The sequence below is a fragment of the Centruroides sculpturatus genome, unplaced genomic scaffold, assembly GCF_000671375.1.
Source record: "Centruroides sculpturatus isolate CEXI.00-Female unplaced genomic scaffold, Cexi_2.0 scaffold92, whole genome shotgun sequence".
Classification (NCBI taxonomy): Eukaryota; Metazoa; Arthropoda; class Arachnida; order Scorpiones; family Buthidae; genus Centruroides; species Centruroides sculpturatus.
In genome coordinates this window covers 359085-386536 of record NW_019384394.1, presented here as the reverse complement: position 1 = coordinate 386536, position 27452 = coordinate 359085, and the positions used below count along the sequence as shown (strand labels likewise).

General features: G+C 28.6%; 1 protein-coding gene across 2 annotated transcripts; it reads right to left on the bottom strand.

The window, feature by feature from the left end:
• Nucleotides 1-1046: 1046 nt before the first annotated feature.
• LOC111618323 (protein tumorous imaginal discs, mitochondrial-like) lies at nucleotides 1047-26337 on the bottom strand. Of its 2 annotated transcripts, XM_023359821.1 has the most exons (11): nucleotides 26148-26337; nucleotides 16132-16271; nucleotides 15510-15593; nucleotides 15227-15439; nucleotides 10670-10822; nucleotides 10452-10599; nucleotides 7749-7813; nucleotides 6889-7017; nucleotides 6642-6757; nucleotides 1675-1769; nucleotides 1048-1601 (listed from the first exon to the last, which is right to left on the bottom strand). In XM_023359821.1, exons 1-11 carry the CDS (start codon nucleotides 26230-26232, stop codon nucleotides 1471-1473), a joined length of 1359 nt encoding a protein of 452 aa, XP_023215589.1. In that variant the 5' UTR covers nucleotides 26233-26337; the 3' UTR covers nucleotides 1048-1470. The 2 variants fall into 2 exon arrangements, with proteins under 2 accessions (XP_023215590.1, XP_023215589.1); XM_023359822.1 differs by lacking the exon at nucleotides 16132-16271 and having other exon boundaries at nucleotides 1047-1601; nucleotides 26148-26314.
• Nucleotides 26338-27452: the final 1115 nt, after the last annotated feature.

Genomic DNA, 27452 nt, shown 5'->3' with positions numbered 1-27452 from the left:
TCTGTGTTCTGATTGGTCTTCCCTCGTCTCCCAGTGACAATTTGAAACCTCTCTGGGCATGGGAGAGATTGTTATTGACACTTAACCTGATCCCAAACATCTAAAATTCCTCCAAACTTTGGAACTCTCCACCATAATTCTAGAATTGTTTTCCATTTTGATGATAAGAACTTTTATTGTTTGAGATTTTAAGTTTTGCTTTGTTTTAATTTTGAAAGGTGAGAGCTTAACTGTCCCATCAGATATTTGTCGTCCAAAACATATATAATTTCAATTTCCGTTCAGGACCTCGCACATCTCTATTTGGACTTCCATCTATCCTAGTCCACAGCCTTTGGCACAGCAATATTTAACAGTTAAGTATTTATCCAAAAGCAAGAATTAGCCAACACAAATACAGTATTAGTCTAAGCTCTAAGGCAGGGGTCACCAAAATTTTTTCACAGCAGGCCACATAACCATTTTGTTCAATATAATACACTGAAAGATAACCAGCATATTTATTTACCAATATACAAACACGATTGCTGCAGCAAATTCATAATCATTTTTGTTAGAAACTTCATTGCAGGTACTTACACAAAGTGCTCTGATATTCAAAGTCGCAAAATGTCACCAAATTTTTTATTTCACTGTAAGATGCAAAAATCAGATTAGACTACTACTAGCATTTTTACTTATTTTAATTTTTTCTACATAGTAAATGTAAGTTTATCTACAATCTATGATATATCCATATAAATAATTATATTTTAACTCATTTGTGGCACAGTGTGGCAGAGGGCCAGATGAGCCGACCTCACTGGCCGTAGTTTGGTGACCCCTGCTCTAAGGTATTGTTTAGGCCCAATTATAAAAACAAAATCTTACCCAAAACATTTGTACAGGACAATTGCTCAACATTCATGCCATGATGCAAGTTTCCAAATGTGACCATACATGAGATAATCTGATACAACACTTACTTATGCAGATTGTTTACAGCCTAGCACTATGTATAATAGAGTATGTGCACTAAATTATCAACCATATGATTGCTGTAAAAGCATTAAAAATTGTTTAAAATATCTATCTGTTGTTTCATTATAAGATATTTGTTAATCCTTCAATTAAGCAAATTTTAGCTTTGAAAACAATTATTGAAAATACAATTGCACAAATATAGTTTGTTGTATTGCTAATGGATGTAATTCTTAACTGATTTATAAAACAAAAAAATATATGAAATTATTAAAAAGGTTTTATTTTGTCTTGCAACTGTCAAAATTCTTTAAATATTTATTTACTCTAACAAATTAATAATTTCATGATGTCTTTATGCTGTAATGTTGAATTCTAATAATACATAACAGAGCATCAAAAAATTATATAAAAGTTTAGATTTTAATATCTCTAAGTTTACAGGATATATACATATTTTAAGACTGCTCACACAATAAATGATAAACACTATTATTAATTTACAATATATTACTTTAAACTAATTTTCTCTCCATCTTTATCCGCTACTTTTTTATCTAAAGTTTCATCTTCATCCGAGTTAGAAAGAACTGATCGAATTTGATGAACCAATCCAGAAGCATCTTCTATTGCTAAATTACCTAGAAAAATTAATTTTATTATAGACAGGAGGAAGAAAAATTTTTTAGGCCATTATATTAAATATAAATTTACCACGTGTCGTATGTGCTAGTCCATTGACAGTTCCATCAGTTTCTTCCATTTCAGCAAAAGCTATTGCCAATGCTTTTTGTTTTTCATTCAAGTTCCTTCAAGAAAAAAATATCTTTAAATACAAATATTATAGTTTACAGCACACAGCCATATAATATGATATAATTATCTAACATAATTCTTAATTTACTTGAAAATTAAACTTTTTTGGTTAACAGATTTGTCTTACAGGTAATAATAAATAAAATTGCACATGGATTTATACTTTTTTAAAACTTGAAAAGCAAATTAAATTTTCAATGAAGTTTAGCTGAACTAAGCATGTAAAAATTTAATTATGTTTTAACATGAGCCATTTTTTGAGATTTTATTTTCAGAATTGTAAAAATGCAATACAGCAATAAAGAAAATATTGATATAATAAAAATACAATAATTTTTTAAAAATGAAAATACTTCATACTTGCTTTCTGATGCTGATGAATATGTATGTATTAAACACACAAATATAATGTGTTTATTTCCTTTATCAAAACAGGAAAATATATTTTTTAAATTTAGTTATCTCATCTCTAATTACAATAAATAATCAAATATTTAGTTATGGTTTCAAAATATAAAAAGTTAATGAAAATATAAACATTTTAATTTGCTATGTTTCAAATACAGCATAAATAAATAAATATTGAATATGTATATACAAATGTGAACAAAATTTTTCCTTAAATTTTCTTACTCATTGATATATAGAATTCATGATGAATCAAAGTATAGATACATCAAAAAACGTTTTAGAATTATAAATACAGCATGATTTAGAGAATAAAAACTCATCCTATTTATAACATTTTGGTTATTTCTTATGTTTGAAATTTGCACTTCATTCTGGCAATACCCAATCATCTTGCCCATGCTCCCCAAATAACATTAAAGCATTACAAGAAATCTATTTGCCTATTGAATATTTTGCAATTTTATCAAAGATGAATACAGTGGAACCTCTATATTCATCATTAATCTGTTTCCAAGGACCTAACGAATATGGAATATGACAAATATAAAAACAATTATTCTCATAATAAATAACTGATATTCAATTAATCTTTTCCCATCCTGAAAAAAGGTAGAAGATTAAAAATTATGTTGTTTAAAACTTTACTGTATTTATTTAATACAATAAAGATTAGTGGCAGAAGGGGAAGAACAATATTATTATTTAGAAGAAGACATATCAATTAAAACATCAGGCAATTCCAATTTTGATCATGAGGTCTGTTTTGCCAATAATTCAGTAACACTCGATTTAATATAGAACTTGTCCAGTGTTGTGTGTTTTTGTCTGCTTTTTAAAACTTTTCTGAAGTAGGCAATTACATTATCATTGAATGTATTTATTTTGGTTGACTATAGCAACATTTGAGTGCCACTTTGGTGCAATTGGAACTTTGTTTCTCATATTGATTATTTTTCAATAACTCAACAATATACACGACGACTGCACAAAGCAGACTGTTTAACTATGGCTAGCTGATTGGCACGAGCTGATTGTAGTGCCACTTCTGGTGTTGGGATGACAAATATGGAAAAACAAAAAAGTCATCAAAATGTGACAAATATCAAATATTACGAATATAGAGGTTCCACTGTATATGTATACTTTGGAATGACATTATATAATCTATATAATCCTTTTTTATCACATATACAAAAGGAAACATTACAAGAGGATTGATATCCTCCCCAAAAATAATGCCTGTAATAAAATATTAAATACAAATAAAGAATAAAAATCAATATACATGAAAAAATATACATAAATAAAAACAAAAGATTATAATATATAAAGTACATTTTAAACACATTTGTGTTTAAAATGTAGAAAATATTCATGTAGATATTGTTCCACATAGTCCATATTTTGAACAGACCAACAGAAAAATGATCTGAAGGAAACAGAAAGCCTAAAAGATGGGGAAAAAAAAAGTTTGGCTATGGGTAACTCATGACAGAACTCTTAGGCACAGCCAATCAGAACAAATGGAACCATACAAGAATTTTGTATAAAAGTAAATGGTCAAAGTATTTGATACATTTGGTAAAACTGGGAATTCCAAATCTGGACCTAGCAACTTTAGCATTAGGGATAAAAGTAAGATTAGAGAGCTTATTTAAAATAAGAAATACTTTTTGTAAATAGGAAGAGACAGCCATAGCCCATATTGACAGACAATAATTGAATAGTGACTGAATATTGGCAAAATAAATGGATCGTAAGACTGTTTTTGAGGAAAGTTTTGCAAAAATGCCAAAGAATTCCACAATGAATAGTTAGAGATTTAATAATCTTATCAACATGTCCTTTAAAAGTTTAGGATAAAAAATGACCCTGAGGTCATTATAAGAATTAATATATTTTATGGGATTATTGTAAATATAGAAAGTGAACAACTGAGGATTATGAATCAGTGAAAAACACATGAATAGTTTTCATCAATTTATACACTAATATTTTTATTGTCCTGTTATTTGTTATATATGCAGACAACTTGTATATTATATTTTATACTTCTAAAACTGTAATTTATAGAAAGAACACAAAATTAACTATACAGATATTTAAGTAAAATAAAATTTGGTTAGACCATTATCACAGTAATTTTTAAAATTTGAATAAAGAAAAATTGATAATTTTAAAATATTTTCATTTACCCAAATTAAGATTTTTGTTGACTATTTTTTGATGATTTTATCTACAGGGAAAAGAAAGTCACTTCTGCTACAGAATATAGAATGTACCCAAAGTTAATTTGCTCATGTCAGAAATATATTAGACCAAAGAGGAAACAGATTGATGTGTATTACATGCAGGGCTGCCATCTTGATGGTACCATATTGTACCATCCAAACTTTCTGAAAACAAATTGAATGCAACTGCAAAACTGTAAATGGGAAGGAGTCGTGACACATCATTTTGGGTCAGAATTTCACAAGGAATTGATTTCTGAAAGATTTTATTTACCTACCTCAAACAGTTACAGACTTACATATGTTACATGATGTGCTCAATGTCATTCTTTGAGTAATTCTATATTCTGTAGCAGGGGTATTAAGTGACTTTCTTTCCCACTCTGCATTATAAACATGAAATCAATTAAAATTCTTCTAGTAAACATATGTACTTCAACATAAATATAAATTTAAAATAATATATTAAATGAACTGTGACCAGTTTAAAACAAACAACTGATTTGATCAATGCTATAAATATAAGTATCCCTCATACAACATGGCAGTTCTACAACATGATTTTGGAAATCCTCCATACAAAATTTCATAACTTTTAAGTGCAAACTCCTTTATTTGATACTTTTTATTCAAGTAATCGTGTGTTGTCTCAAATTTGCCCATGGATTTTAGAATATTGAAATTTTCAATATGTTTTATGCCTTTCGTCAGATTTAATGAAAACTGATATTGCAATTTTTTTCTTCCTTGTCCTATTATTCCTATCAACCAGGTGTTGTGAACTTTGCTTTCAGATTTTAGCCTTTAAGATTGTCACTGTTTTATTTTTTTAGATTAATCTTTGTATTTAGTAAAGTTTATTTAAACATTTTTAGATAAGTATTATTAACTTTTTTTTAACTATAGCTATGTAATCATTCATAGAAATGATGAAAAAATACAATGGTATTAATATCTTGGTACTCAAATTGTTCCCAATTCAAACAATTCAGTATTCGAACACAAATTATGGGGAACATAAAAATTGCTCAGTCCTAGAATGAATGAACACGACTTGCTAGAACAAATTTTCAATTAACAACATATTTTTATTTTGTCATATTTAAAAAATTTTTATGGTAAAAATTAAAAACAATGAATACTTTGTTGATATTTCTGATTAAGCTCATATGATGACAATACTTTGTAAAAAAAAATGTCTTCATTTAACTAATATTAATTACAGTAGAGCATTGATTATCTGAAACAATTCAGGATTAGGGTTGTTCGGATAATCAATTTTTCAGATAACCGATTATGTACAAAAAATTATATTAACCTATCCTGTGTTGAAATTTGTTTAAATCCTGGCGCATCCTAAGTACCCTCTCATGATTGTGCCAGTGCTGCCAGCTAAAACACACACACCAACAAAAATAATATTGGAGTAGCCCAAGTTGCACAGCCAAATGTTGGAGTGTCACAGCACTAATGGAAATTTAAATTTGCCAACTGGAACACTTTCAGTTAACCGATGTTTCAGTTGACTGATATTCAGATAATTGATGCTCTACTGCAGTGCTTCTCAACCTTTTTTTGTGCTATGCCCCACCTAAGTCTTTCTAAAATTCTTATTTAACTTAAACTCTGGACGAGTCCATTTTCGAATTTCTCCCCTTAACAATCCAATTGCCCTCCTGTGGGGCATGGGCCCCACAGGAGGGCAATTGGAAAGCACTACTCTACTGTAATGTTAACAGTTAATACAGCATTCTTAATTGTGATTGTTAGTTAATTATTGACTGCTTAAATAAACATATTTCTCTTAGTAATGAAAAAGAATGGCAAACTTTTTTCTCAACTTTTGGAATGCAACCCTATGTTTTGCATTGGTCCTTTATTTCGTGTAGCATGGATTTGCATAACATGACAATTTTTCAGAATGTAACTACTATGTTATATGAGGGATATCCGTATATTATTCTTGACCAATTTAATTTCTTTTGTTATCAGAGTGGAATATGCATAATGTGGAAGTTACATAATTATATTTATCTTCCTAATGAGATGTATAATTTGTATAAGATTTTATCAAAATGCATTACAAGATTTTTCTCCACCAAATTTTAGCAAAGTTTAACAAATTTGTACTTATTCAAAGTAATTTTGTTTATCTTTAAGGTAAACTTATAATTGAATATATTTTTATACCCACAAAAATATTCTGAATAAATTTCGACTTACATAGGAACTTTTACTTTAATATGAACATAATGATCACCATATCCTGGAGAATTTACTCTTTTCATTCCTTTTCCTTTCAAAAATATACGGGTATGAGATGATGTTCCAGCTGGAATCTATTTTTATCAAAGAATAAAAATTATTAAAAAGTATGAATATAATTTGAAAAAAAAAAAAATTTCACTGTAAATTACTTATACTAGTCAAAATGATCAACAAAAGTGTTTTTATTTATCAATTTACTTACTTGAAGTGGAATTTCTTCATATAATCCAGATATGTGGATAACCCCACCTAATAGAGCCTGTGACAAATTAATACTGGCATCTGTATGTATATCTGATCCTACTCTTCGATAGTAGTCACTTTTAGCAACCTAGATTTAAATATGTTTTAAGATTAATAATATAAGAAACAAAGTTATGTAAATTCCAATCAAGTATAAAATTTATATATTAAATCTATTATATAAATTTTGTTCTTTAAACTTTTTAACAGTTTAAACCCTTAAATAAAATATGAAAAATAAACTAATTATAAATTCCATTATATAAACCTCATGCACATAAATAATAAAGTTCAAATATAAATAATGTAAAGTACTGTATATGCATTACATTTTATTTTATTTTTGTTTTGCCTTGTTTCTATTAATTTTCACAGTATTATAAATTGTTATAATTCATATTAAACATAAATTAATTTTAATAGTTTATAATTTTGGAAATAAATTTTTTTAAATATTCCACCAGATTATCCATTAGACTATTTATTTTAAGGTTAGTAAAATAAATAAGTGCAAAGATTGTCTCATGTCACAATACAAATCATCAATGATGATGCTATTTAAATTACAATTCAATGTGCATGCAGGAAAGATACTACAGTATAATCTCCAAATAACAGACAATGTTGGAACCGAGAAGTTTGTCTGTTATTTAGAGGTGTCCACTATTGGAGGTATATGCTGGCAGCCATATTTTATTTTAACTTGGTCATACAAATAAACTGGATTGTTATTTATGCTATATAATATTTTAATTTTCATCATTTTGTAAATTTTAAATGTTTACAAGTAAACTTTCTTGTTGAAATAATATATTTTACCTTGAATGTAATAAATATTTCTTTTCTACCAATATTCATTCTCACTGTTTGGCCATCTTCTACACCTAAAATTACATTTGTATATTAATTTAAATATATAAATATATCCAATAATAATAATTATATTATATTTTTGAGGAATGACTGGCTTGCTGGTCTATCTGGGAAGACCATAAAATCAGATATTTCTGTATGGTAAAAACCAGCAAATCAGTTTATTCTGTGGTAATGCCAGTTTAAGTGAGGTTATACACCCCTCTCTAGAGTCATTAAAAAAATGAACGAGTTTTTATTCTAAAACTGTGAAACTGTCAGCATTACATCAAAAACTACAATTATATGTTTAATTTCTTCATTTTGTCTTCTTTCTAACAATGTAAAATACTCTAAAATACTCATGGAATTCCAAAAGTGCTTTTTTGTGTGTATTTTATTGTTATTTGATTAAAAATGGAAAAATAAACATATTAAATTTAATTAAGAAACTGGCTGTAAATTATCACTTGCACTTATTAACACCAGCTTTGTGTGAAATTTGAGAGGAAGGTGTTATTTTTAACTCAGGTTAGATGGTCAGTGTAGCCTGCACTGACTAACTTATACTATCACTAATGTCAATAGGTAGGTCATTAATTGTTTTATTGTCTTGTAAACAAAAACTCTCTTCCTGACTTTAAGTCAGTCAAATTACAATGTTATTATTTTATTGTACTCCAAAGAATGTTTTCTTTAACATTTAATTAACAATTAGTTTTGTTAGATCTGATTAATTTTATATTTTAGTCACAGTTTAACTGGCATGCCAGTAACCCTAGGGTTTCCAGCATGCTGGACATTCAGCAAAAATATGATAGTATTATTGTTGTTATTATTATTAAACTCTCTTAATCATCTTGTTGATGTGAAAAAGCTTAATAATTCCAATGAACCATAGGTCAATACTGGCTGGAGCCTAAACTCCCAGTAGGGCCACTTAAGCTAGTAAAGTCTGTGGAGAGAAACAGAGGCAACACTGTTCTGTTAGCAGTGCTTGACTCAGAATAGATAGCATAATTATTAAATCCACTTGCTTGCCTCCCCACAGGCAGCGCTTAGCAGTCCAGGTGTGAATAGATGGTAGTGTGTAATCGTAGCATTATATAATAATCTGTTGACATTTTCTAGTAATTTTTATATTATTAATTAATTAATAATTCTTACTGTTGAGTTATTGTCAGATAATTCTAATACAATTTAAATTAAATTATATTAAAATTTAATTTAATTATGATTTTGTAAATTAATAAAATATAGACTAATAATTTTTATTATTAACAGTTTATCACACCAATTTGTAAGCACATATGCAATTTTACAACTTTTTATTTTCATTGTCTATTATAAAAATTAATACACAACTAAAAATCTTATTTTGCTAAAATGCATTCAGGGTTTTTTAAAATTATAACTCTACGATGATATTTCGGTATACTTCCAAAATTCCGTGGGCTATCCAAAGATGAAAACTTGCAGTTAGAGAGAAGACATATCACAGATCATCAATCTGTCAAAATTGGCAGGATTATTATCTCCACATACTGTAAGTGGCCAGCAGCAAAGAATACAACAAATAAAAATACATAAATTGAATGAGGTCCTCCATGTGTTCCAAAATGCCCCGTACACAATATTGTAAAGCTGACTGACAGTTCTTTGTCTCTGCCCCACAGTATCAACTGACTGCAATGGGTTAACCAAATGACACAGGTCAAAATAATTGGGAGAGTTGTGTATGGAACATAATCACAATCATTTAAGGCATGAATCCATCTGTGGATTATTAGAGGGAGGATAAGATGTAAACTAACATGTCTTGCTGATTATCACATTCCAAGTCAATATCTATTGGTTTGGACAGTCGCACACTCTAAATATTCGCGTTGGAGTTGACGTACTAAATTTGCTTACACTCTCTATATGATCTGCATCATTTGGTATCAGTCTGGGCTTTTCTGATTACTTTTAAAATTTTCTTTCCAATGATATATGTTTCTTACATTTCTGTTCGTATTTCCTTTGCAATTTCTTCAACATTATGAAAATTTTCTTTGACTCGCACACTTATTGGCTTATAACTTTATAAATTCTATTTTGTTGATTGTTAGTGCTAAATAATATTGCAGATCCTGACGTTCTGTACAGATCGACACCAATTTCGACATCCTATCTCTTTGCCGTCCAACTGCCACATCACATCATTTTTAGTGAGTAGAATATCCATAGATAGTACTGCTGAGACACAGTGAAAGAATAAAAAAATTTAGAGAAACATTTTAAAGCCCATAAAAAAATAAATTTCAATCATATGATTTCATAATTCTGAAAAATTATTAAAAATAAACTAAAATTTTAATTAAATATCAGAAAATTATTGCTAAAATAAATAGTAAGAAAAAAGTTCAGAAGAAAGATAAACCAAAATTCAGTCTGTCTCTTAACAGTACTGTTTGTCTATGGATACAATGTCTCAGATTAAACTACAAAAGCAGCAATTTTAAACACACTGATTTTTCTACTAAAAAATCAACATTCCACATAAATATATGAAAAAAATCTTTATCTCAGCAAAAAATATCTGATTTTGACACTTTTTTCATAGTGTTTTATCTCAAAACAAACTTGTAATTTTAATATTACTCTCTTTGTATATAATAAAATACTTACCTTGAGGAACAGGAATGGTAACATTTTTCCTCTGAATAGTGGAACCTTTTCCATTGCACATTTTACATGGATTCTTGATGAATACTCGAGATCCATGACAGTTTCTACATGTACTTCTCATTACATATGGTCCCATACTAACAGATTCCTGAAATTTTATCATTTTTTAAACCTTATATATAAATATTTTAATTCTTTATACTTTTATAACAACATACCATTCCAGTTCCATTGCAGAAATGACATCTAACTGGTTTGCAACCAGGTTCACATCGAAAACCTTTGCATTTCATACATGTATCCAAAACATTCATAGATACTTCTTTAGTTACTCCTCGAGCTGCTTCTTTAAATGTTAAATTAACTATGACCTAAAATAATAAAATTTTACAAATTAATAAACAACTATATAAAATTTTCAACATAAAACTTTCAATATCACTTAATACACTTATAAGCAACACACATTAAATTCATAATTAAATATATATTACAAAGGTTATACAATTCCTATACAACACATTAATATGAAGATCATATAATAAACCTGCACAAGTTGTAAGAAGTCTGAAATTAATTTACCCATTTAATCCTTTGGAGAACATGGCTAATCTCACAGATACATTTAAAATTTTTTTTAATATTTTTATTTTGAAATAGCATACGATCTGGCAATTTTGAGTAGCTAATCTCAAGGGATTGACAACATTGATTAACTAGCATTGCTTTATCAGCTCTCTTAGGCAAAATTGCACATTTTTCTCAAAACTACCTTAATTTGTATATAAGAGTTACTACAGTAGACCTCCCTATAACGCTTAGATACGTTCCACGCTAACCGAAAATTACGTTGTAGGAATGAGCCAATCGCAGCCCGATAGGTGGGAACTTTACGGACTAAGGCTGTTCGAAAGGCTTTCTTCTATAAAATTAACCGATTCTAGACTAATTCCACTCAACATTTCCAAAATACGTATAATTTTTTGGGAATAATCTGTATAAACTATGCTATAAACAAAAAATTGTAGGATTACTTACACCGTTCGACTACGCCGTTGCTTAAAGCTGGTTTTCATCGCGGAACAGCACGCGAAACGACGGCCGCAATTTCTGATAACGAATTTTTGGCGGAAAAATAACTTGACCTTTGGAGACATCATTAATATAAATAATTTTTATGGACGTTGAATAAGAAGTGTTTCTTTCACAAGAAATGTATAAAATTAGTGCTGTATTAGACTTACGGTACCTAATTTACATACTGTGCAGACGATAATAAACTCAACTTACTAGCCTAAAATCTCCGTAGCGTGTTGCCAGGCGGCAGAAAGCATATATATAATTATAATAAAGTTACAATAAATTAAGTTAATATATAATTATATATACAGTACCTAATTTATATATAATTAATATATAATTATATGTACAGTACCTAATTTATATATAATTTATATATAATACTAAACAGACGATAGCAAACTCAATTTAGCCGCTCCGTAGCGTGGCGCAGGGTCGGAGGAAAGTAGTTCGGCTGCTCATCCACTATTGGTCCAGACTCTATCAATCTTGTCGCGAAACGACGTTATAGGAGGTACGTTATACGAAAGTTGCTACAATTTTTTCGCTACGTTATAGGAATTGTCATTATAGGAACGTACGTTATAGGGGGGGTCGACTGTACAAGTTATTAAATAATTTTGTTTTTTTAGATGTTTTTGGTTTTCTGTTTGAAAATGGAAAATATCACATATCAAATTGATAATGAGATGATGTTGATATAGCAGATGTTACTTCAGTCAGCTGATAAAAATTTGATTCTTGAATCTGAAAATAAATGTAAAGTGAATAAAAATGATATAGTGCAGTGTTTCTCAACCTCTAACAAAACGTCGCCCCCTTCAATAAAACCATTACGTAGTATCGCCCTCTTCACTTCAAAATTCTGATGCCCAGGGCCAAGGCTAACGCCAAATTCTAAGAAAATGAATAGACTAATGACTAGTACAATATTATTTGTTTAATTATTGTATGATATAACAAATAAAATATCTAATTATTCTTAATATAATGTTTTACTATATCATTCAGAAAATTGTTTTTCACCCCCAAAATATAAATTGTTGCTAATTGCCCCCTAAACACGGAAAAACGCCCACATGGGGCGATATCGCCCCCGTTGAGAAACACTGATATAGTGGAAGAAGGTGCAGAAAATTCTGATAATGAACAAGAAATTTCTGATGAAGAAGTTATCATGTTAACGTATGTTAGTATATTAATGCATATATTGTCAATAAGTTATGCATATTATTGTACACATTAGCATATATAGCCAAATTTTCATTTTATTATAATGCTTTAACCAAATTTAAATTGTAACCAAATTGCTGTAAAATTTAAAAGAGGACCATGAGGAACATGTTGTCCAAAATGCATATCCTCAGAAATCAGTATATTCGTCTTGTGTTCCTGTTTGATTCGTTCTATCAAGCAATTTTATGCTTACACATAACGAAAAGTCATTTATTACATTTCTAATAAAAATATTAAATTTTTTAAAAATATATATACTCCACATATAACTTTGTCGAAATATATATAAAAATCCCTCTGCAGGGTTAAGCCTGTGTTGCTCAGATGTTCAGTAACCAGAAATAACCAATGAAAAGCTGAAAGTGGAGCTACAGTGGTAAAAGGTCCTTGAAGACATCAAAAAAGGAATGGCTTCCAGGACTTCTTTCATAAGTATTAAAGATTCTGGCAAAAATGTTTATCTGCAGAAGGAGCTTACTTTGCAGACAGTTTTATGAAAAAGTTGTGTGGTATTGTTTAATAAGCTCTGAGCCAAAAATTTGGTTTATTTTTGACTCTATATAAACTATTGTATTTCAGTCAAATCAAAATCTCTAGAACTAAAGTTTACATTAGAAATGCTTTCCTATTTTTACATTAAAGATTATTTTTACAGGATATTACTAATCATTTCACTGTAGGAAGCAAAATTTGTCCATAAAAATCTGAAAATTTTTTTTCCAGATTTCAGGAAATATCTATTTGAGGAAACTGAATTAGCAGAATGAAATACCTTTTATCATCTTTATGTCAGCAGTTGTTTTTTATAATTTTATTTTTCAAATAATGTTGTTAAAATTATTATCTTGTAAAGTAATACATAATATAATCCTAAAATTATTAAGCTGTTTAGTTGATGTTAAACATTGACTTAAACTAAAAACATATATAGTTTTATATAATTTTTTAAAATATTATTTTATATAAAAATTATGATATACTTTATCTTTAATCAAAATAATGAAATCTTATAATTTAAGATTAAATTAAAACAAAAACATGACAAAAATATTGTTAGAAAAAAGTATAGAAAGTGTTGAATGGAACATTTTATAGGTACAGTAGAGTGTTGTTTATCCGAATCAATGGGGGACTGGGGTTGTTCGTGTAACTGATTATGTACGAAAAAAATATATTAACCTATCCCATGTTGAAATTTTTCTCCATTGCGTGTCGCTTTGCATTGAATTTTTGTTGATGTTAAGCCTAATGTAAATTTTTTAAAATAATAATCGTTGCTATTGTATCATTAAAAATTATTCCTTTATTTTGTACAAACAAAATAAATATATTGAAAAATATAAAAACAAAAAAATTATATTTTGGAAGTTAACCTAGCATCAAGAATGTTCAATTCAGCATGACACAGTCCGACTAGAACAGTCCGACTATTTCGGTTAACCAACATTTCGGTTGATCGGCTTTTGGATAAATGATGCTCTACTGTACTGTAAATAGTAATAACATTAATTTACATTTTTAACTGCAAAGTGTGACTTGCTAAAATATGTTAGTATATAATATACAAATAATTATATCATCAAAATACTCTACTAATTATATCTTATCAGATTAATAAATCATTTAGCTCTTTTACTCATAACATTTCTGAAACTAATTTAAAATAAACATTAAAATAGTAGATCACATTGTTTTAAAAATTAAAATTTCCATTTACAACATACATATTAATAATCATTTCTTAGAACAAAAAAAATCTAAGTATTTCAGAAATTCTGATGCTCTCATTGCTTCTCCTTTTCTTATGTCTTTGCATTATACAACTCACAGAATCCATACTTTGTATACAAGTTAAATCTACCAATTTAAATCAAAATTTAAGAGAAGTTAGCAGAAATGTGCATGCTAATAGAATAAAGACAAATCCTTAAAGAAGCCAAAACTTAAACTTTTTTTTTGTTTGTTGGTAAGAATGTGGATGTGATAGAATAGACAATTTTTTTCTATTTGTAAAAAAGTTACATAAAATTTATAATTCAAAATAAGATAAGAAAAGTTATTCTTTCTCCGCCTTATTCTCCTTATGGCAATTTCTACAAAATTAGAATGTGATTTTTTCCCAATGATTCTATAAAAATAGCAATATTGAATTATAATTAACAGAACACTGAATTTAATGATGATAAATTCCATATAATAATGTTAAATTTTTCATATTGTGATTTATATATACATAAAATTATTGTTGTAGTGCTTGATATTATATAAAAAATTACATCTTTATAAAATAATATCAATTCATTAAAATATGATTCTATTTTGATAGTGCCCTAAAATTAAATTCTAAAAAATCATTTAATATTCACAATACTAAAAATTAAATCTTTCAATATTATTATAAAATATAAATTGCATTAAAGTATCAAAATATATATTAAAGTGCAAAAATAACAACAAACCTCATGATTGGAACCAAACTTAAAGGATGACGACTCATCAAATTCAAAATCAGAAAAATCTCTGCTTTTAAATCCAAAATTACCAAATATTTTTCGAAAAAGTTCTTCCGGATCTACAGTAGAATGAAATCCTTGAAATCCAGAACTTCCTGCAGCATTATCAAAATCTCCAAAATGATCATATTGACTTCTTTTTGAATCATCAGACAAAACCTATAACAGTTAAAGAAAGAAATATTAAGAAATTTATTTAAATATTTATTTAATATCAAAAATTAAATACCTCATATGCTTCAGAAACTTCTTGGAATTTTCTTGCAGCTTCTGGGTCACCTTTATTCTTGTCAGGATGATATTGTTTAGCCAGCTAAATATTAAAAATTAATATACAAATATATTATTCTATTTAAAATCTACAAAAAGCTATAACATTGAATTATGGTAGTAAGTAATTAAAATTTATGAAAAGTTGTAGAATTAAAAATTTGTCATCTCACTACATATATACAGTAATTTCCATAATTTAGTTGTCATGACTAAAAATTATTCTGATAATTGACACAAAGTCCCACATTTTGCCAAGCACTTTCATTAGCTTTTAAATGTAACAATCTTGGAGAAAGAATATCACTTTTAACATATATTTGTCCATAAAATTGATACTTATAATTCATATACTAATGTCTGAATATAGTTTTCCTAACAATATATTAAAAGAATTAAATACTTACAATACCAAATAGGCAAAATATTTCTTATTCTATATCATTACAATAGATAAACTGTATAGATTTTGTCATAATTATCAAGTTAAATAAGACTTTTTAAGATTAAAATAATACAATAAATTTTCATATATGAATATTAAATTTTATATAATTAAAAAGTAATTTTCAGAGAATTACCTGATAATATGCTTTTTTTATGTCTTTTTGATCAGCATTTCTTGAAACACCTAATATTTCATAATAATCTTTTCTAAACACACAACTTGATGTTTGAAAATTACGAAGTTGAGAATTTAAAGAAATATTATGATTAAGTCCTAAAAACAAAAATATAAAAAATTTAATGATCTACATTTCTAAAATTATTTTAGTAAACAATCTGAAAATTACAATTTTTTTTTATAACTTCTTCAGCATTTTAATAAATAATTTTAATTTAAAAATAAACTTTCATAGATGTTTGTATAAGTATTTAATATCTGTATACGCACAAAAATTTTATTCTTATACTTGTGAATTATTGTATGAATGTTTAGGGTTCTTTGAAATTTCTGGGGAAGAAAATCTGCCCTTGTATCAAATCACAACTCTTACCATGTAGATGTGTTGCCAGTTATATTACCTGGATCTCCACTTCTAGAACTATTAATTTAGATATAACCATACAGGTCATTCAAATTCTAAATTAAAATTAATTCATTATAATTATTAAGATTATCATTAGGTGATAGCCTAACAGTCTACCTCTAGATAAATTACTTCATATCTAATTACTTATTTACTCACATAAGAAGACCTCGCATATAGGATGAGGTGTGACTTTAAAGATCAAAATAAAGAAAATTAGATTTATTAATACAATTCTAATATTATTTCATTTAATCACAAGTAAAATATCAAATGAATGTAAAATGTAAATACACACATTGTCCCACAAAAATTACTGGCATTTTAAACTTTAAGAAAAAATCTTGTAAAATCAACAACATAATTTGTTAATGTAAAGCCAGACAATTGGAAACCTTTTATTGCCAATTCTTAACATTCAAATCCACTCTCCATAGATTACACTTATGCGTTTTTCTGAATTTTGATTTCTGAATAATCATCTGCTTTCACGTGGGAATGGATTAAAACTTATATTGTGATCCCATGTAATTTTGGAATTTCAATCTGGAATTCAATTCGGAAGCTTTGCTTTTCCTCAATATACAAGAATGATTCAAATGGCCCAGATAAAATAATTCTTTTTAAATACAAGAGGGTAAGCATCTGGTAAAAAATGTGAATACACAGTTCACAAAAATTATTTGCAAAAATGCAAGGAATCTTTCACTCGCGCATATAGGACAACCTAGGTCAGGGTGGCCAACAGTTCTTCCCTCGGGCCGAGCCAGAGGCTGCCCTAGGAAGATTTTGAGGTGGTGCGAGATCTCATTGTGGTATCACCCTATAGAGACTAAAGTGTAGAAAGAGATTCAGATGCAATTTTTCACATCAACATGCTTTATCAGCATTCTACACTGTACTTATGTAATGGAGGGTTAACTCTAAATGCATAGTGAGTTGTTGACCTCTTTTTTTTTTTTTTTTTTTTTTAGGCATCAGAATTTTTCATTGAGCTAATATTGAAAAGTTGAACATGGGCCACATAAATTCATTAGACAGGCCGTATGTTGGCCATGCCTGACCTAGGTATTTGAAGCTATGATAAATTAATAAAAACCTCATCTTATATGCGAGTAAATACAGTATTAACTTAGCTTTATAATAGCCCAAAAACGTGGTGTAATTAAAGTAATCAGGTTAGTGGAGTTATTTATATAACTTTCTTTGATTATAACAATACATGAATTATTTTATACAAAATACTATAGAGTGATCAGAATCAACCATTTAATAATCATATCACGTGATTCCTTGTAAAAACCAAACCAAAATAGTGTTATACATTTTTCGATTGGTATGACATTTGAGATATTTCCACTAAATGCTTTGCATTGTTATTCCAGTCATTCAGAATTTTAGCTCTAAAAACACTAAACAAAATATATGTCTTATCATCTGTAGTGTGTTACAGTGAAACAGTACAGCATACAAGCAGGCATATCAGTCAAAGATTATTAGAGTTTTACATTGCAATTGTTTTGTGATATTTTAAATATTTTTCATATAAAAATATTGTGAATATCAAAAATTTATACTGCTTTTAGTACTGTGTATACCCCAAATTAAAAAATCATGGAGTGTTCGCTGAGAGAAGAGTTTGAAGAAAAATGTAGCATGAAAGTCAAATGTTTCTAGTGACAAGAAGACTGTAAAGGCAGATACATACAAAGGTACAAATCCAGGGACTAGAGCTGTTTAAAATATTGAAAGAAAAGAAGTTTAACCCTTTACATTAATGACAGTTTGACTTAAGTAATAATACTTGCTTTCCATTATTAATCTTCTTTTTTATTTTCATTTTCAATAAATTGTTTTTGGTGTTTCTATTTGCTGTTTAATCTATAATCATTAAAAATTGTCATAGTTCCAACATTTTTTACTAAGGTGAGAAGGGTTCTGCAATAAAAATAAGTTGGAAACTGCTGCTCTAGTGCAAACATATTCATGAGTGGGTGGCATTTGGGCCTATGAGTGCATATCTTATAGCTGTTCTGGGTTAAAATTGCATTTTTTTTTCCAAGAAATTTTTAAAATTTTATTTTCATTTCTTTTAATTTTTAGGAAAGACTGCTTACATTTCTCTATCACCAAATCTTTCATTTTCACATTTTTTAAAGTAATTTACTTGTTTATTTTTATTCTTTATTGTCATTGCTCTCTCATTCAACTTATCATACTTTTATTATATGTTTTGCAAAGTTGCCAATAACATAAACAAACACTAACCACAAATTAAAAGGAATTGAAACATTCTATTCAGCTGAAAGTTGGAGATATCACAGTCATGTTAAACTTACATTGACATTTAAGCAAAAATCAGATATAGGCCTACTCTTGCCATTTTCTATTTTAATCATGAATATTTCATATCAAGTTAAGTTATATACAAGGGAAACCCAGGAGATTGTCATCACTGATTTCAATAAAATTTTGTGGATGTGTAGTATTTACTCGTGCTTAAACTCTACCAAAGCTGCAGGACCCACTATTCAGGCATTCTTGAGAAAATCACAATTAAAGTTTTTCTAGAACTTATTAATACCTATGCAGAAGCACCATTTGCGTGTTCATGACACGGGGTGATTAGTTAATGTGTTGTGTGAAGAACATTAATATGTGGGTTCCCCTTGTTAATTATGCATTCAATTCAAATTTCTTTGAAAACAGAATTATTGTGTACCACTGTTAATAAATTCAATTACAGACAAATAAATTAGTAAAAAGAAAGTTTACCAAAATCTAGTACCAAATTACTTAGTTTCTAATTATTAATTATAGCATAATATTAGCCTGATTAATTATAGTGATCATTTGGCTTAGTAAAAAGAAACAAAAATAAATAATTTGATGATGGAAAAATGCAAGCCATCTTCCCTCAAATTTAAAAATTTTTTAAAATTCTTACAAACCCAGAACATGCCATGAGATATGCAATCAGAGGCCAGAATGTAACCACTATACTGCCAATTCTTATGAATACATCTGTGCAAAAGCATATAAATCTAATAGCTTAAAACTGGATTCAAGAAAAATCCTTTTTCCCCTCAAAACTGCTAAAGATCAACAATTTTGAGTATTACATATAGGTTTAATTTCACAACTTTTATTTTTAACATGAAATATTTAAAAGCCAGATGGTTATTTGGTTTTCTTTCCTTGTGAGTTACAGATGAATCATGGATCACGTGTGTCCAATCCTCTTTTTACTCTGTAATTATCACCTTAAATGTGTGTCATAATTTTCTCCTTAGATGTGTACCAGATGTTGTCAATCTGGTAACTTAGGGTATGTTTGCAACACTGAGCAAATTAAGTGAAAATGACATCATGTATCCATGTAACATCTTGATGGATGTTTTACTTGTTCAGGTAAAACTTATCAGACAAAACATTGTGTGTGGACAGAAAAACAGACTTTTTACTTGAAATGAATGAAGATGAATGGCCTCATAAAAAACGGATCAGCTAGACCAGTGGTAGTCAACCTGGGCTCTACCACCCACTAGTGGGTGTTCCAGCTTTCAAGGTGGGCAGTAGGGGTTTTGTCCAATACTGAAGCACTTTCCTTTTTTAAATTTAATTGACTTTTTAAAAACATTGAAATGGAAAGTATTTAAAGTATTGTTTAAAAAATTTTCATAGAATTATTTAAAAACATTTTCATTAGGTTTTCATAAAATTCTTTAGTATTTATATTTAAATTTCTGAAAATATACTATTTGTATTGCCCGTGCATAAGTTTAGTTCATGTTACGTAAGTGAAACTAAATGGCGCTACCACTTCCTAGCATTAGACTGGCTACAGTCAATAATTTCTCTCTGGTCAGTATGGTTAGATTTGTGAGAGTAAGCACATGCTTACAGCTTCAAACAAAATATCTACTTACACAAACAGTGGGATCAATGGCTTATATATTTGTCACGAAATGCCTAATAAGCACACTAGTAGATATCCCTAGCAATGATTTTCAGCTATTATTTTAATAGTATAATTTTATTTATAACAGTATAATTTATTTATTAATCACTACTGCTGCTAGAANGTAAGCACTAATTGGTCATCGAGCTCGATGTGGACACTATAAAAAGGTTAAGTTGAATGTGTCGCAAGGTGTTCTCTCGAACCTGTTTAGCGTATTGTTCAACAATAAATGTGAATTCGTCTTCATGGAAATATAAGACATCCTCCCGAAAATAAGACCTAGTGCATTTTTTAGAGCAAAAATTAATATAAGACACTGTCTTATTTTCGGGGAAACACGGTAGCATCATATCTACTTATATAAACCATTGATCCCATGGTTTGTATATCTGTTATCTGTCATGGAATGCCTAGAATGCGCATTAGGGGGTGTCCCTACTGATGATTTTCAGCTATTATTTAAATTAATAGTATAATTTATTTATTAATCACTACTGCTGCTAGAATGCCCACTAAGGGGCTTCCATTGTGAAATATTGAGAGCCCATGTCTCAAAAACAGAAATATGCTTGTAACTATTTCGCAAAGTATCTGAAGAAGGGTTTCATAGAATCTGTTGTAAGTAAACAACATCCAATGTGTTTATTGTGTCATAAAACATTTTCCAATGAGACAATGAAGCCAAGTCGATTGCAAGAACATCTTCCTACAAAGCATCCAAATGATAAGGACAAGCCCATTGAATATTTTCAGGAAATATATAAAAAATTTCAAAATTGTTCAACAATCGTTGCATCATTTAAGAAACAGTATGCAGTGAACAAAGATGGATTAATTGCCACTTATCGCATTTTACAATTAATTATAAAAAGTGGTAAAAGCTATAATATTGAAGAAACTTTAATAATACAATCTATAAAAAATTTATCTCAACAGTAATGCATCAGAATATACCTGAAATTTTAAAAACGTTGCCCCTAAGCAATAGCACAGTAAAGCAATGAATTGAAGAAATAGCAGTTAATGTTGAAAAAAAACTTATAAATATTCTCCAAAACTCTTCATTTTCCATGCAATTGGACGAGTCTATCATTGCAGATAATAATGCTTTATAGATGGCATATGTATGTTATTTTGATGAAAACAATACATTACGAGAAGAAATGCTATTCGCAATAAATCTCATTACAGATACAAGAGGATTATCTATACTTAATACTGTAAAATCATACTTTACAAAAAATAATATTCCTCTGAATAATATTGTTGCATGTACTACTGATGAAGCACCATCAATGGTAGGTCTCTATCATGGATTTGTTGAAGGAAGAAGTGTCAAATGTTTTATGTATTCATTGTGTGATGCACAGACATCATCTTGTAGGAAAACGTCTAAGAAGAAGTCTCCATTCATTATTAACTATAATAATTCAAGCAGTAAACAAGATCAAATCCAATGCAAAAAATGATAGAATGTTTCGACAGCTGTGGCAGACAATAACGATTTTATTACGTTACTTTTGCACACACAAGTTCGGTGGCTATCAAAGGGTACATCTTTGACTCGTTTTGCAGCATTATATGATAGTGTCATACAATTTTTTGAAAGTAATAATGAGACCAATCTGTGTCAACAGTTAAAAACAGTAAACAATAATGTGTTTTATTTGGCAAATATTTTCAATAGATTTAATGTCATCAATTTGCAGCTTCAAGGAGCTAATAAAACTCTTATAGGTTGACAAAGTATTGTGTATTATTTATTGACAAATTTGAACTATTTTGTTATAATCTATTGAAGAGAGAATTTCATCAGTTTCCTGAATTATCATCTATAAAATATGATGTAACTCCAGAGGATATTGACAGATTCAGTAACCACCTCAACGAACTTAAATTGAACATGGAAAAACAATTTGAAGATATTTTGAAATTGAAGGTGTATAACTGAATGAAAAATCCTATTACCACAAATATTGAAGAGGCTGATACAACTTGCCAAGAAAAACTGTTAGAAATTAGGTATGATGAAAAAAGTAAACAAAAATTCGATAGTGGTGGATATGAAAATCTATGGCAAAATAAAAAAAATGTCTGTCTTATATCCAAATATGTGAAAAATGTTATTCAGTTTATTGATACCTTTTCCTACCTCATATCTTGTGGAATCACGCTTTACTGCAGTTAATCATAGTATGACCAAAGAAAGAAAACACCTGAATATTTCTGAAAGAGGAGACCTTTGTTTGTTCCTTACAAAAATTGAGCCAGATATCCAGTATTTAGTTTTGCAGCATCAACCTCAGGAATCTCGTTAATAATTTAATTAATTAAATGTAATTTCATCAGACTTCATGCTTCTATGTGTGCAAAGTATAAATAAAAAGATAGATTTAACTACAGTAAGTTGTTTTACAAAGATTTATTCTGCCAAACTTAGCAAAAGTCTGATAAAGTATTTGGTAAGTAATTATTATTATATGCTTTAACTTGCTGTAACTCTGCTTTATAAAGTTTATAAAGTAAAGTTACTTCCCTACTTTATAAATCACCATTACTGTGGAAACGGTGAAGTTTAGAAAATTTTACTACTAAGAGAGATACAAAAGTGGGTGGTAGGTATAAAAAGATTGACTACCCCTGAGCTAGACCATTATTTTCTAGTAAATCATCAAGTATGCCTTTACATGTAGATACACATTCATGTTGACTGACATATTCACTCAGTCTTTTGTCATTTCTCAAATCATACAGTATGCAAATAATTGTTAATTTTATTTTATTTTCAATGGTTTTTATATAGTGAACACATCACACTTACAGCTATGGTCACATGACTTTTTTACTGAACTCATTGAATTATATCATAGTTATCCTTGCCTACAGAAAGTTATGTGAAAAGACAACAAAAATGATATACAAAAAGAATCAAGCATATGTCATTCTGGTCAACAAATTACAGGAAGGGAATCATGGAGCAAGGAGTATACTGTTGCAAAAAACTCAACTCTATGTCATGCAGAGTTACCAAAAGAAAATTGCATGTTTTGGACAGATACAGAAGACTTTTACTTTGTGAATGTCGTATTTTGAACGTACTTTGTGCAAACAGAATGTCGTAAAATACCACAGAAGACTTTCTGTGGTATTTTACGACATTCTGTTTGCACAATAATATGTTCTAGTGATCTTGGAGCTATTGTGTTTTTTTTTATCTAATCTATCTATCTATACTATGTCTATGCAAGCTATCAGATATGTGGGTGACCCACACTCAGAAATTTATAGAAATATCCCTATACTATTATTAATTAAATGCTACATAATTTGGCATCAGAAGCAGGCATTAGACACCATTTCTTGCTAAATTTAATAATCATAATTAAATTAATATTTTAATAATTAATTTAGAATGGCCATACCATGGACTCTCATATACCATGTGATCACATGGCAAATAACTGTATAAAGGAGTTGCAGGTTTGAGTCCCACCTCAGACAGATTCTTTTCTTCTAAAACATTCTAAATTAATTATTAAAATATTAATTTAATTATAATTATTAAATTTAGCAAGAGATGGAGCCTAACATCTGCCTCTAGTGGCTTTAATATATAACTACAGTAGAGTCCTGCTAGTCTGAACATCTGCCTAATCCAAACATGTTTCAATCGGTGGAGAGGAAATTTTTTAGCTCACAAAATATACATTTTTTGTATTTTCCAGCTGAGTTTAAATGGTATTAATAGTACAAAAAGATTTAGAATTCCACAACAAAAAAACTGTATTTTATTATAGTACTGTATTAATACTGTAAAAAATTAATAAATCAGTGTTTGACATGGCCTATTAAAATAGCAGATCTATACTGTACTTACACACAAAAACAGAATAACACAAATCATTGATGATGTTAGATCTATATAAATCAGACCTGTTTTACTGCTTGCTTCTGCATTATTTCAATTATTTGGCTAATCCAACAGAGCCCAGTTCCAATTAGTTTGGACTAGCAGGACTCTACTGTATAAGGTTTGGATGTTTATATTTGTATTTATGGTTCTTTCCCCATAAACAGCTTAAGTTTTCCCATTAAAAGTAATTGTCAAGATTATATGAAGTGAGCTTTATATAATCAAAATGTAAACATATCATGTAAGAAATTTCATATATATGAATCAAAACATCCAAATTCAACATTCAAACGTTTTCAATGTGTACAATGTGGCAACATTCTGTAAATAGAACAGTTATTTTTGTTTGACTTTTCCTGATGAAGGCAGATTAAGTAGTGGCTGAAAATATTCAAATGTTGAATTTGGGTGTTTTGCTGGAAATTTGACATTCAGGTGAGTCTATATATATCGTTCCAGTTTACTGTTGTGGTTTTTATATATATGAATCAATTGGTCTAAAAATAAAGCAATCATAAGCTTATGATATTGAATGTTAGCATGTTGCCATTCATACAAGATAACAAGAAGGTCTTTAATTACTCCAAAATTATATGATTAGAAATAATATTTATTGATAATAGTTTGCAGAAGTCTATGATACTCTAATCTGATGCTTGTAGAAATCAAATTATAGTATCAACTGCTCAGTAGAAATACATTAGTAGTTTAACTTTGTTTTAGCTACAATATAAAGCAAAACTGAATTCTGAATAAGCTCATCATAGCTTCATATGAAGCTTTAGTGTTTAAAAATAAGTTTGATTAAGTTAAAGTTTTATATAATTACTGTATATACCAAATTATACTAATAATCAAATAATAGGGGCAAATTAATAAATTAACTATTGTGGCAATTTAATTTTAGTTAATATAAGTTATTCATTTTTAAAATATCATTGAGGAAATAGTTTGTAATGTCTTGTATCTTGTTTAATTATAATTGGTATTTGTATTAACAAAGTTCCATAAACCTTGCAAAGCTTAAAAGAGTTTTGTAAAATATGTTTACCTATTGAAATATTTATATTATAGTTTTAATCTTATAGCAACGTATATGAAAGAGAATAATTGGGTATATTTGTATAATACATTTGTAATTCCAAGTTTGTTGGTGATATTTATGTTAACTGATTATTGGGAACTAATTGATCAATATTTGAAAGTAATTATTGGATTAATTTTATAGTCAGCATTTTGAACGTCTGTACTCTTTATTTGCATTAAATAAAAGACTTTATTAGACACAGAAATAAGTTTTGTATTGTTGTATGTGGGCAAATAATTTTTGCAACTAATGTTATATACAGCTTAATTTTATTGTATAGTACTTAAAATAATTGCATTTTGTTAAGTTTAAAATAATGGTTATTTTTCCAACTAATTATTTAATTGCTTCTGTACTGTAATGACATTTCAATCTGCCAAATACTCTGTTATTCTTAATAAGGTTTATTTAATGTATAGATAAAATATCCAGCCTAGTTTTGCCCTGAACATTTGATCCTGGTAAAATTACTTTGCTTTAACTTTATTAAATCTTTCTTCTCCTTTTCCTTTCTTTACCTTTGAAAATTCAACATTAACAAATAGCAATAATTAAGTTAAAGATTCAAATTTAATTTACACATTTATAAGATTATAACTTACCGGATTTAATAACGATTCCTCTAGCATTTTCGAAACGAGAAAGACATCTTAAACAGACGGAAAGTAATTTTGCGTTTTTATACATTATAAGATTAAATATTTTAAAATAAAGCTAAAACTAGATTCACAGGAGAACCAAACCTCGTGCCTCGTCCTCACAGCATATAAAAAGAAATCCCTCTAGCGGTGCTCATATCGAATAAAAATTCGAAATAAAAATTTTCAAATGTGTTCTAAATATAAATATTTTATTATTTTGAATCATGCACCTCAAATTAATACATTTTATAACATTTTTATTTAAAATACGTTGTATAATACTATGTTCAGAACATAGATTAAACTTTTTTTCATGTTTTTACTTTGTTCTGTAAGCACTAAGAGAACTTTTTAATCATTTTTTTTAAAATTTAATCATTAACACATAATTATGGAAAAAGTCTTCTTGATATCTTCAGGAAGAAAAGAGTCAAAAGTGAAAAGCATTGATTTATTACTCCTTTATCATTTTTCGATTCTGGTACAACAGACTTTCAAGGTCCGATTGTGGGATAGTCAGATTCAGGGAGGAACTTGGTCGGATTAGTCTGCCGCTCTGAAGGACCTGGGTTCGAGTTCCAGTCAGGAATTTCAGGGTTTTTTCAGGTGTGATCTGTCCCGGATATGTTGAGCTCTGTCCTTCACAAACTGGCTGTTTTAGTGGACTTGGCCGAACTCATAAAACATCAGGAAAAAAGAACTTATCTGTAAGGAAGAAAAAATTAAAAAAAACTTTAAGATCACAAATTGTGTTATCTACATTATAACTGAGATCATAATACAGCATTCATTATATAATCATGATCGCAATTTTTTAAGCATTTTTTATAATGATGTAATGAAGTCACGTAGTTAAGAGATGTCAATCCGGCATCGTCATTGTAATGAAACGGCAGTTAATTAAGCGGCATCGGCTGCCGACCACTGTCAAAAACATTGGATATCCAGTAAATTTGTAATTACTGGTAAAATAATGTTAAAGTGACATTCGGCACGCTGCCTGGTAAAGCGGTTTTAAAACAGCTGATAAACAACCAGTAGTATAATCCGTTTCAAATGAAATAAATTGTGTAATTGGCTTTATTATCCAGCACTATTGAAGCTTATTTTCCCAGGAAATGTGTCCATTGACTTGTATAGCCACGGGAGTAAAAGTAATTTTGATTTTAAACTCTATCTGGTAATTCGCTAATAAATAGGTTATTTGATATCTTCATAATAATAAATTTTAAAATTCGGCTCTTTCCGCCCTCTGAACACTAAAAT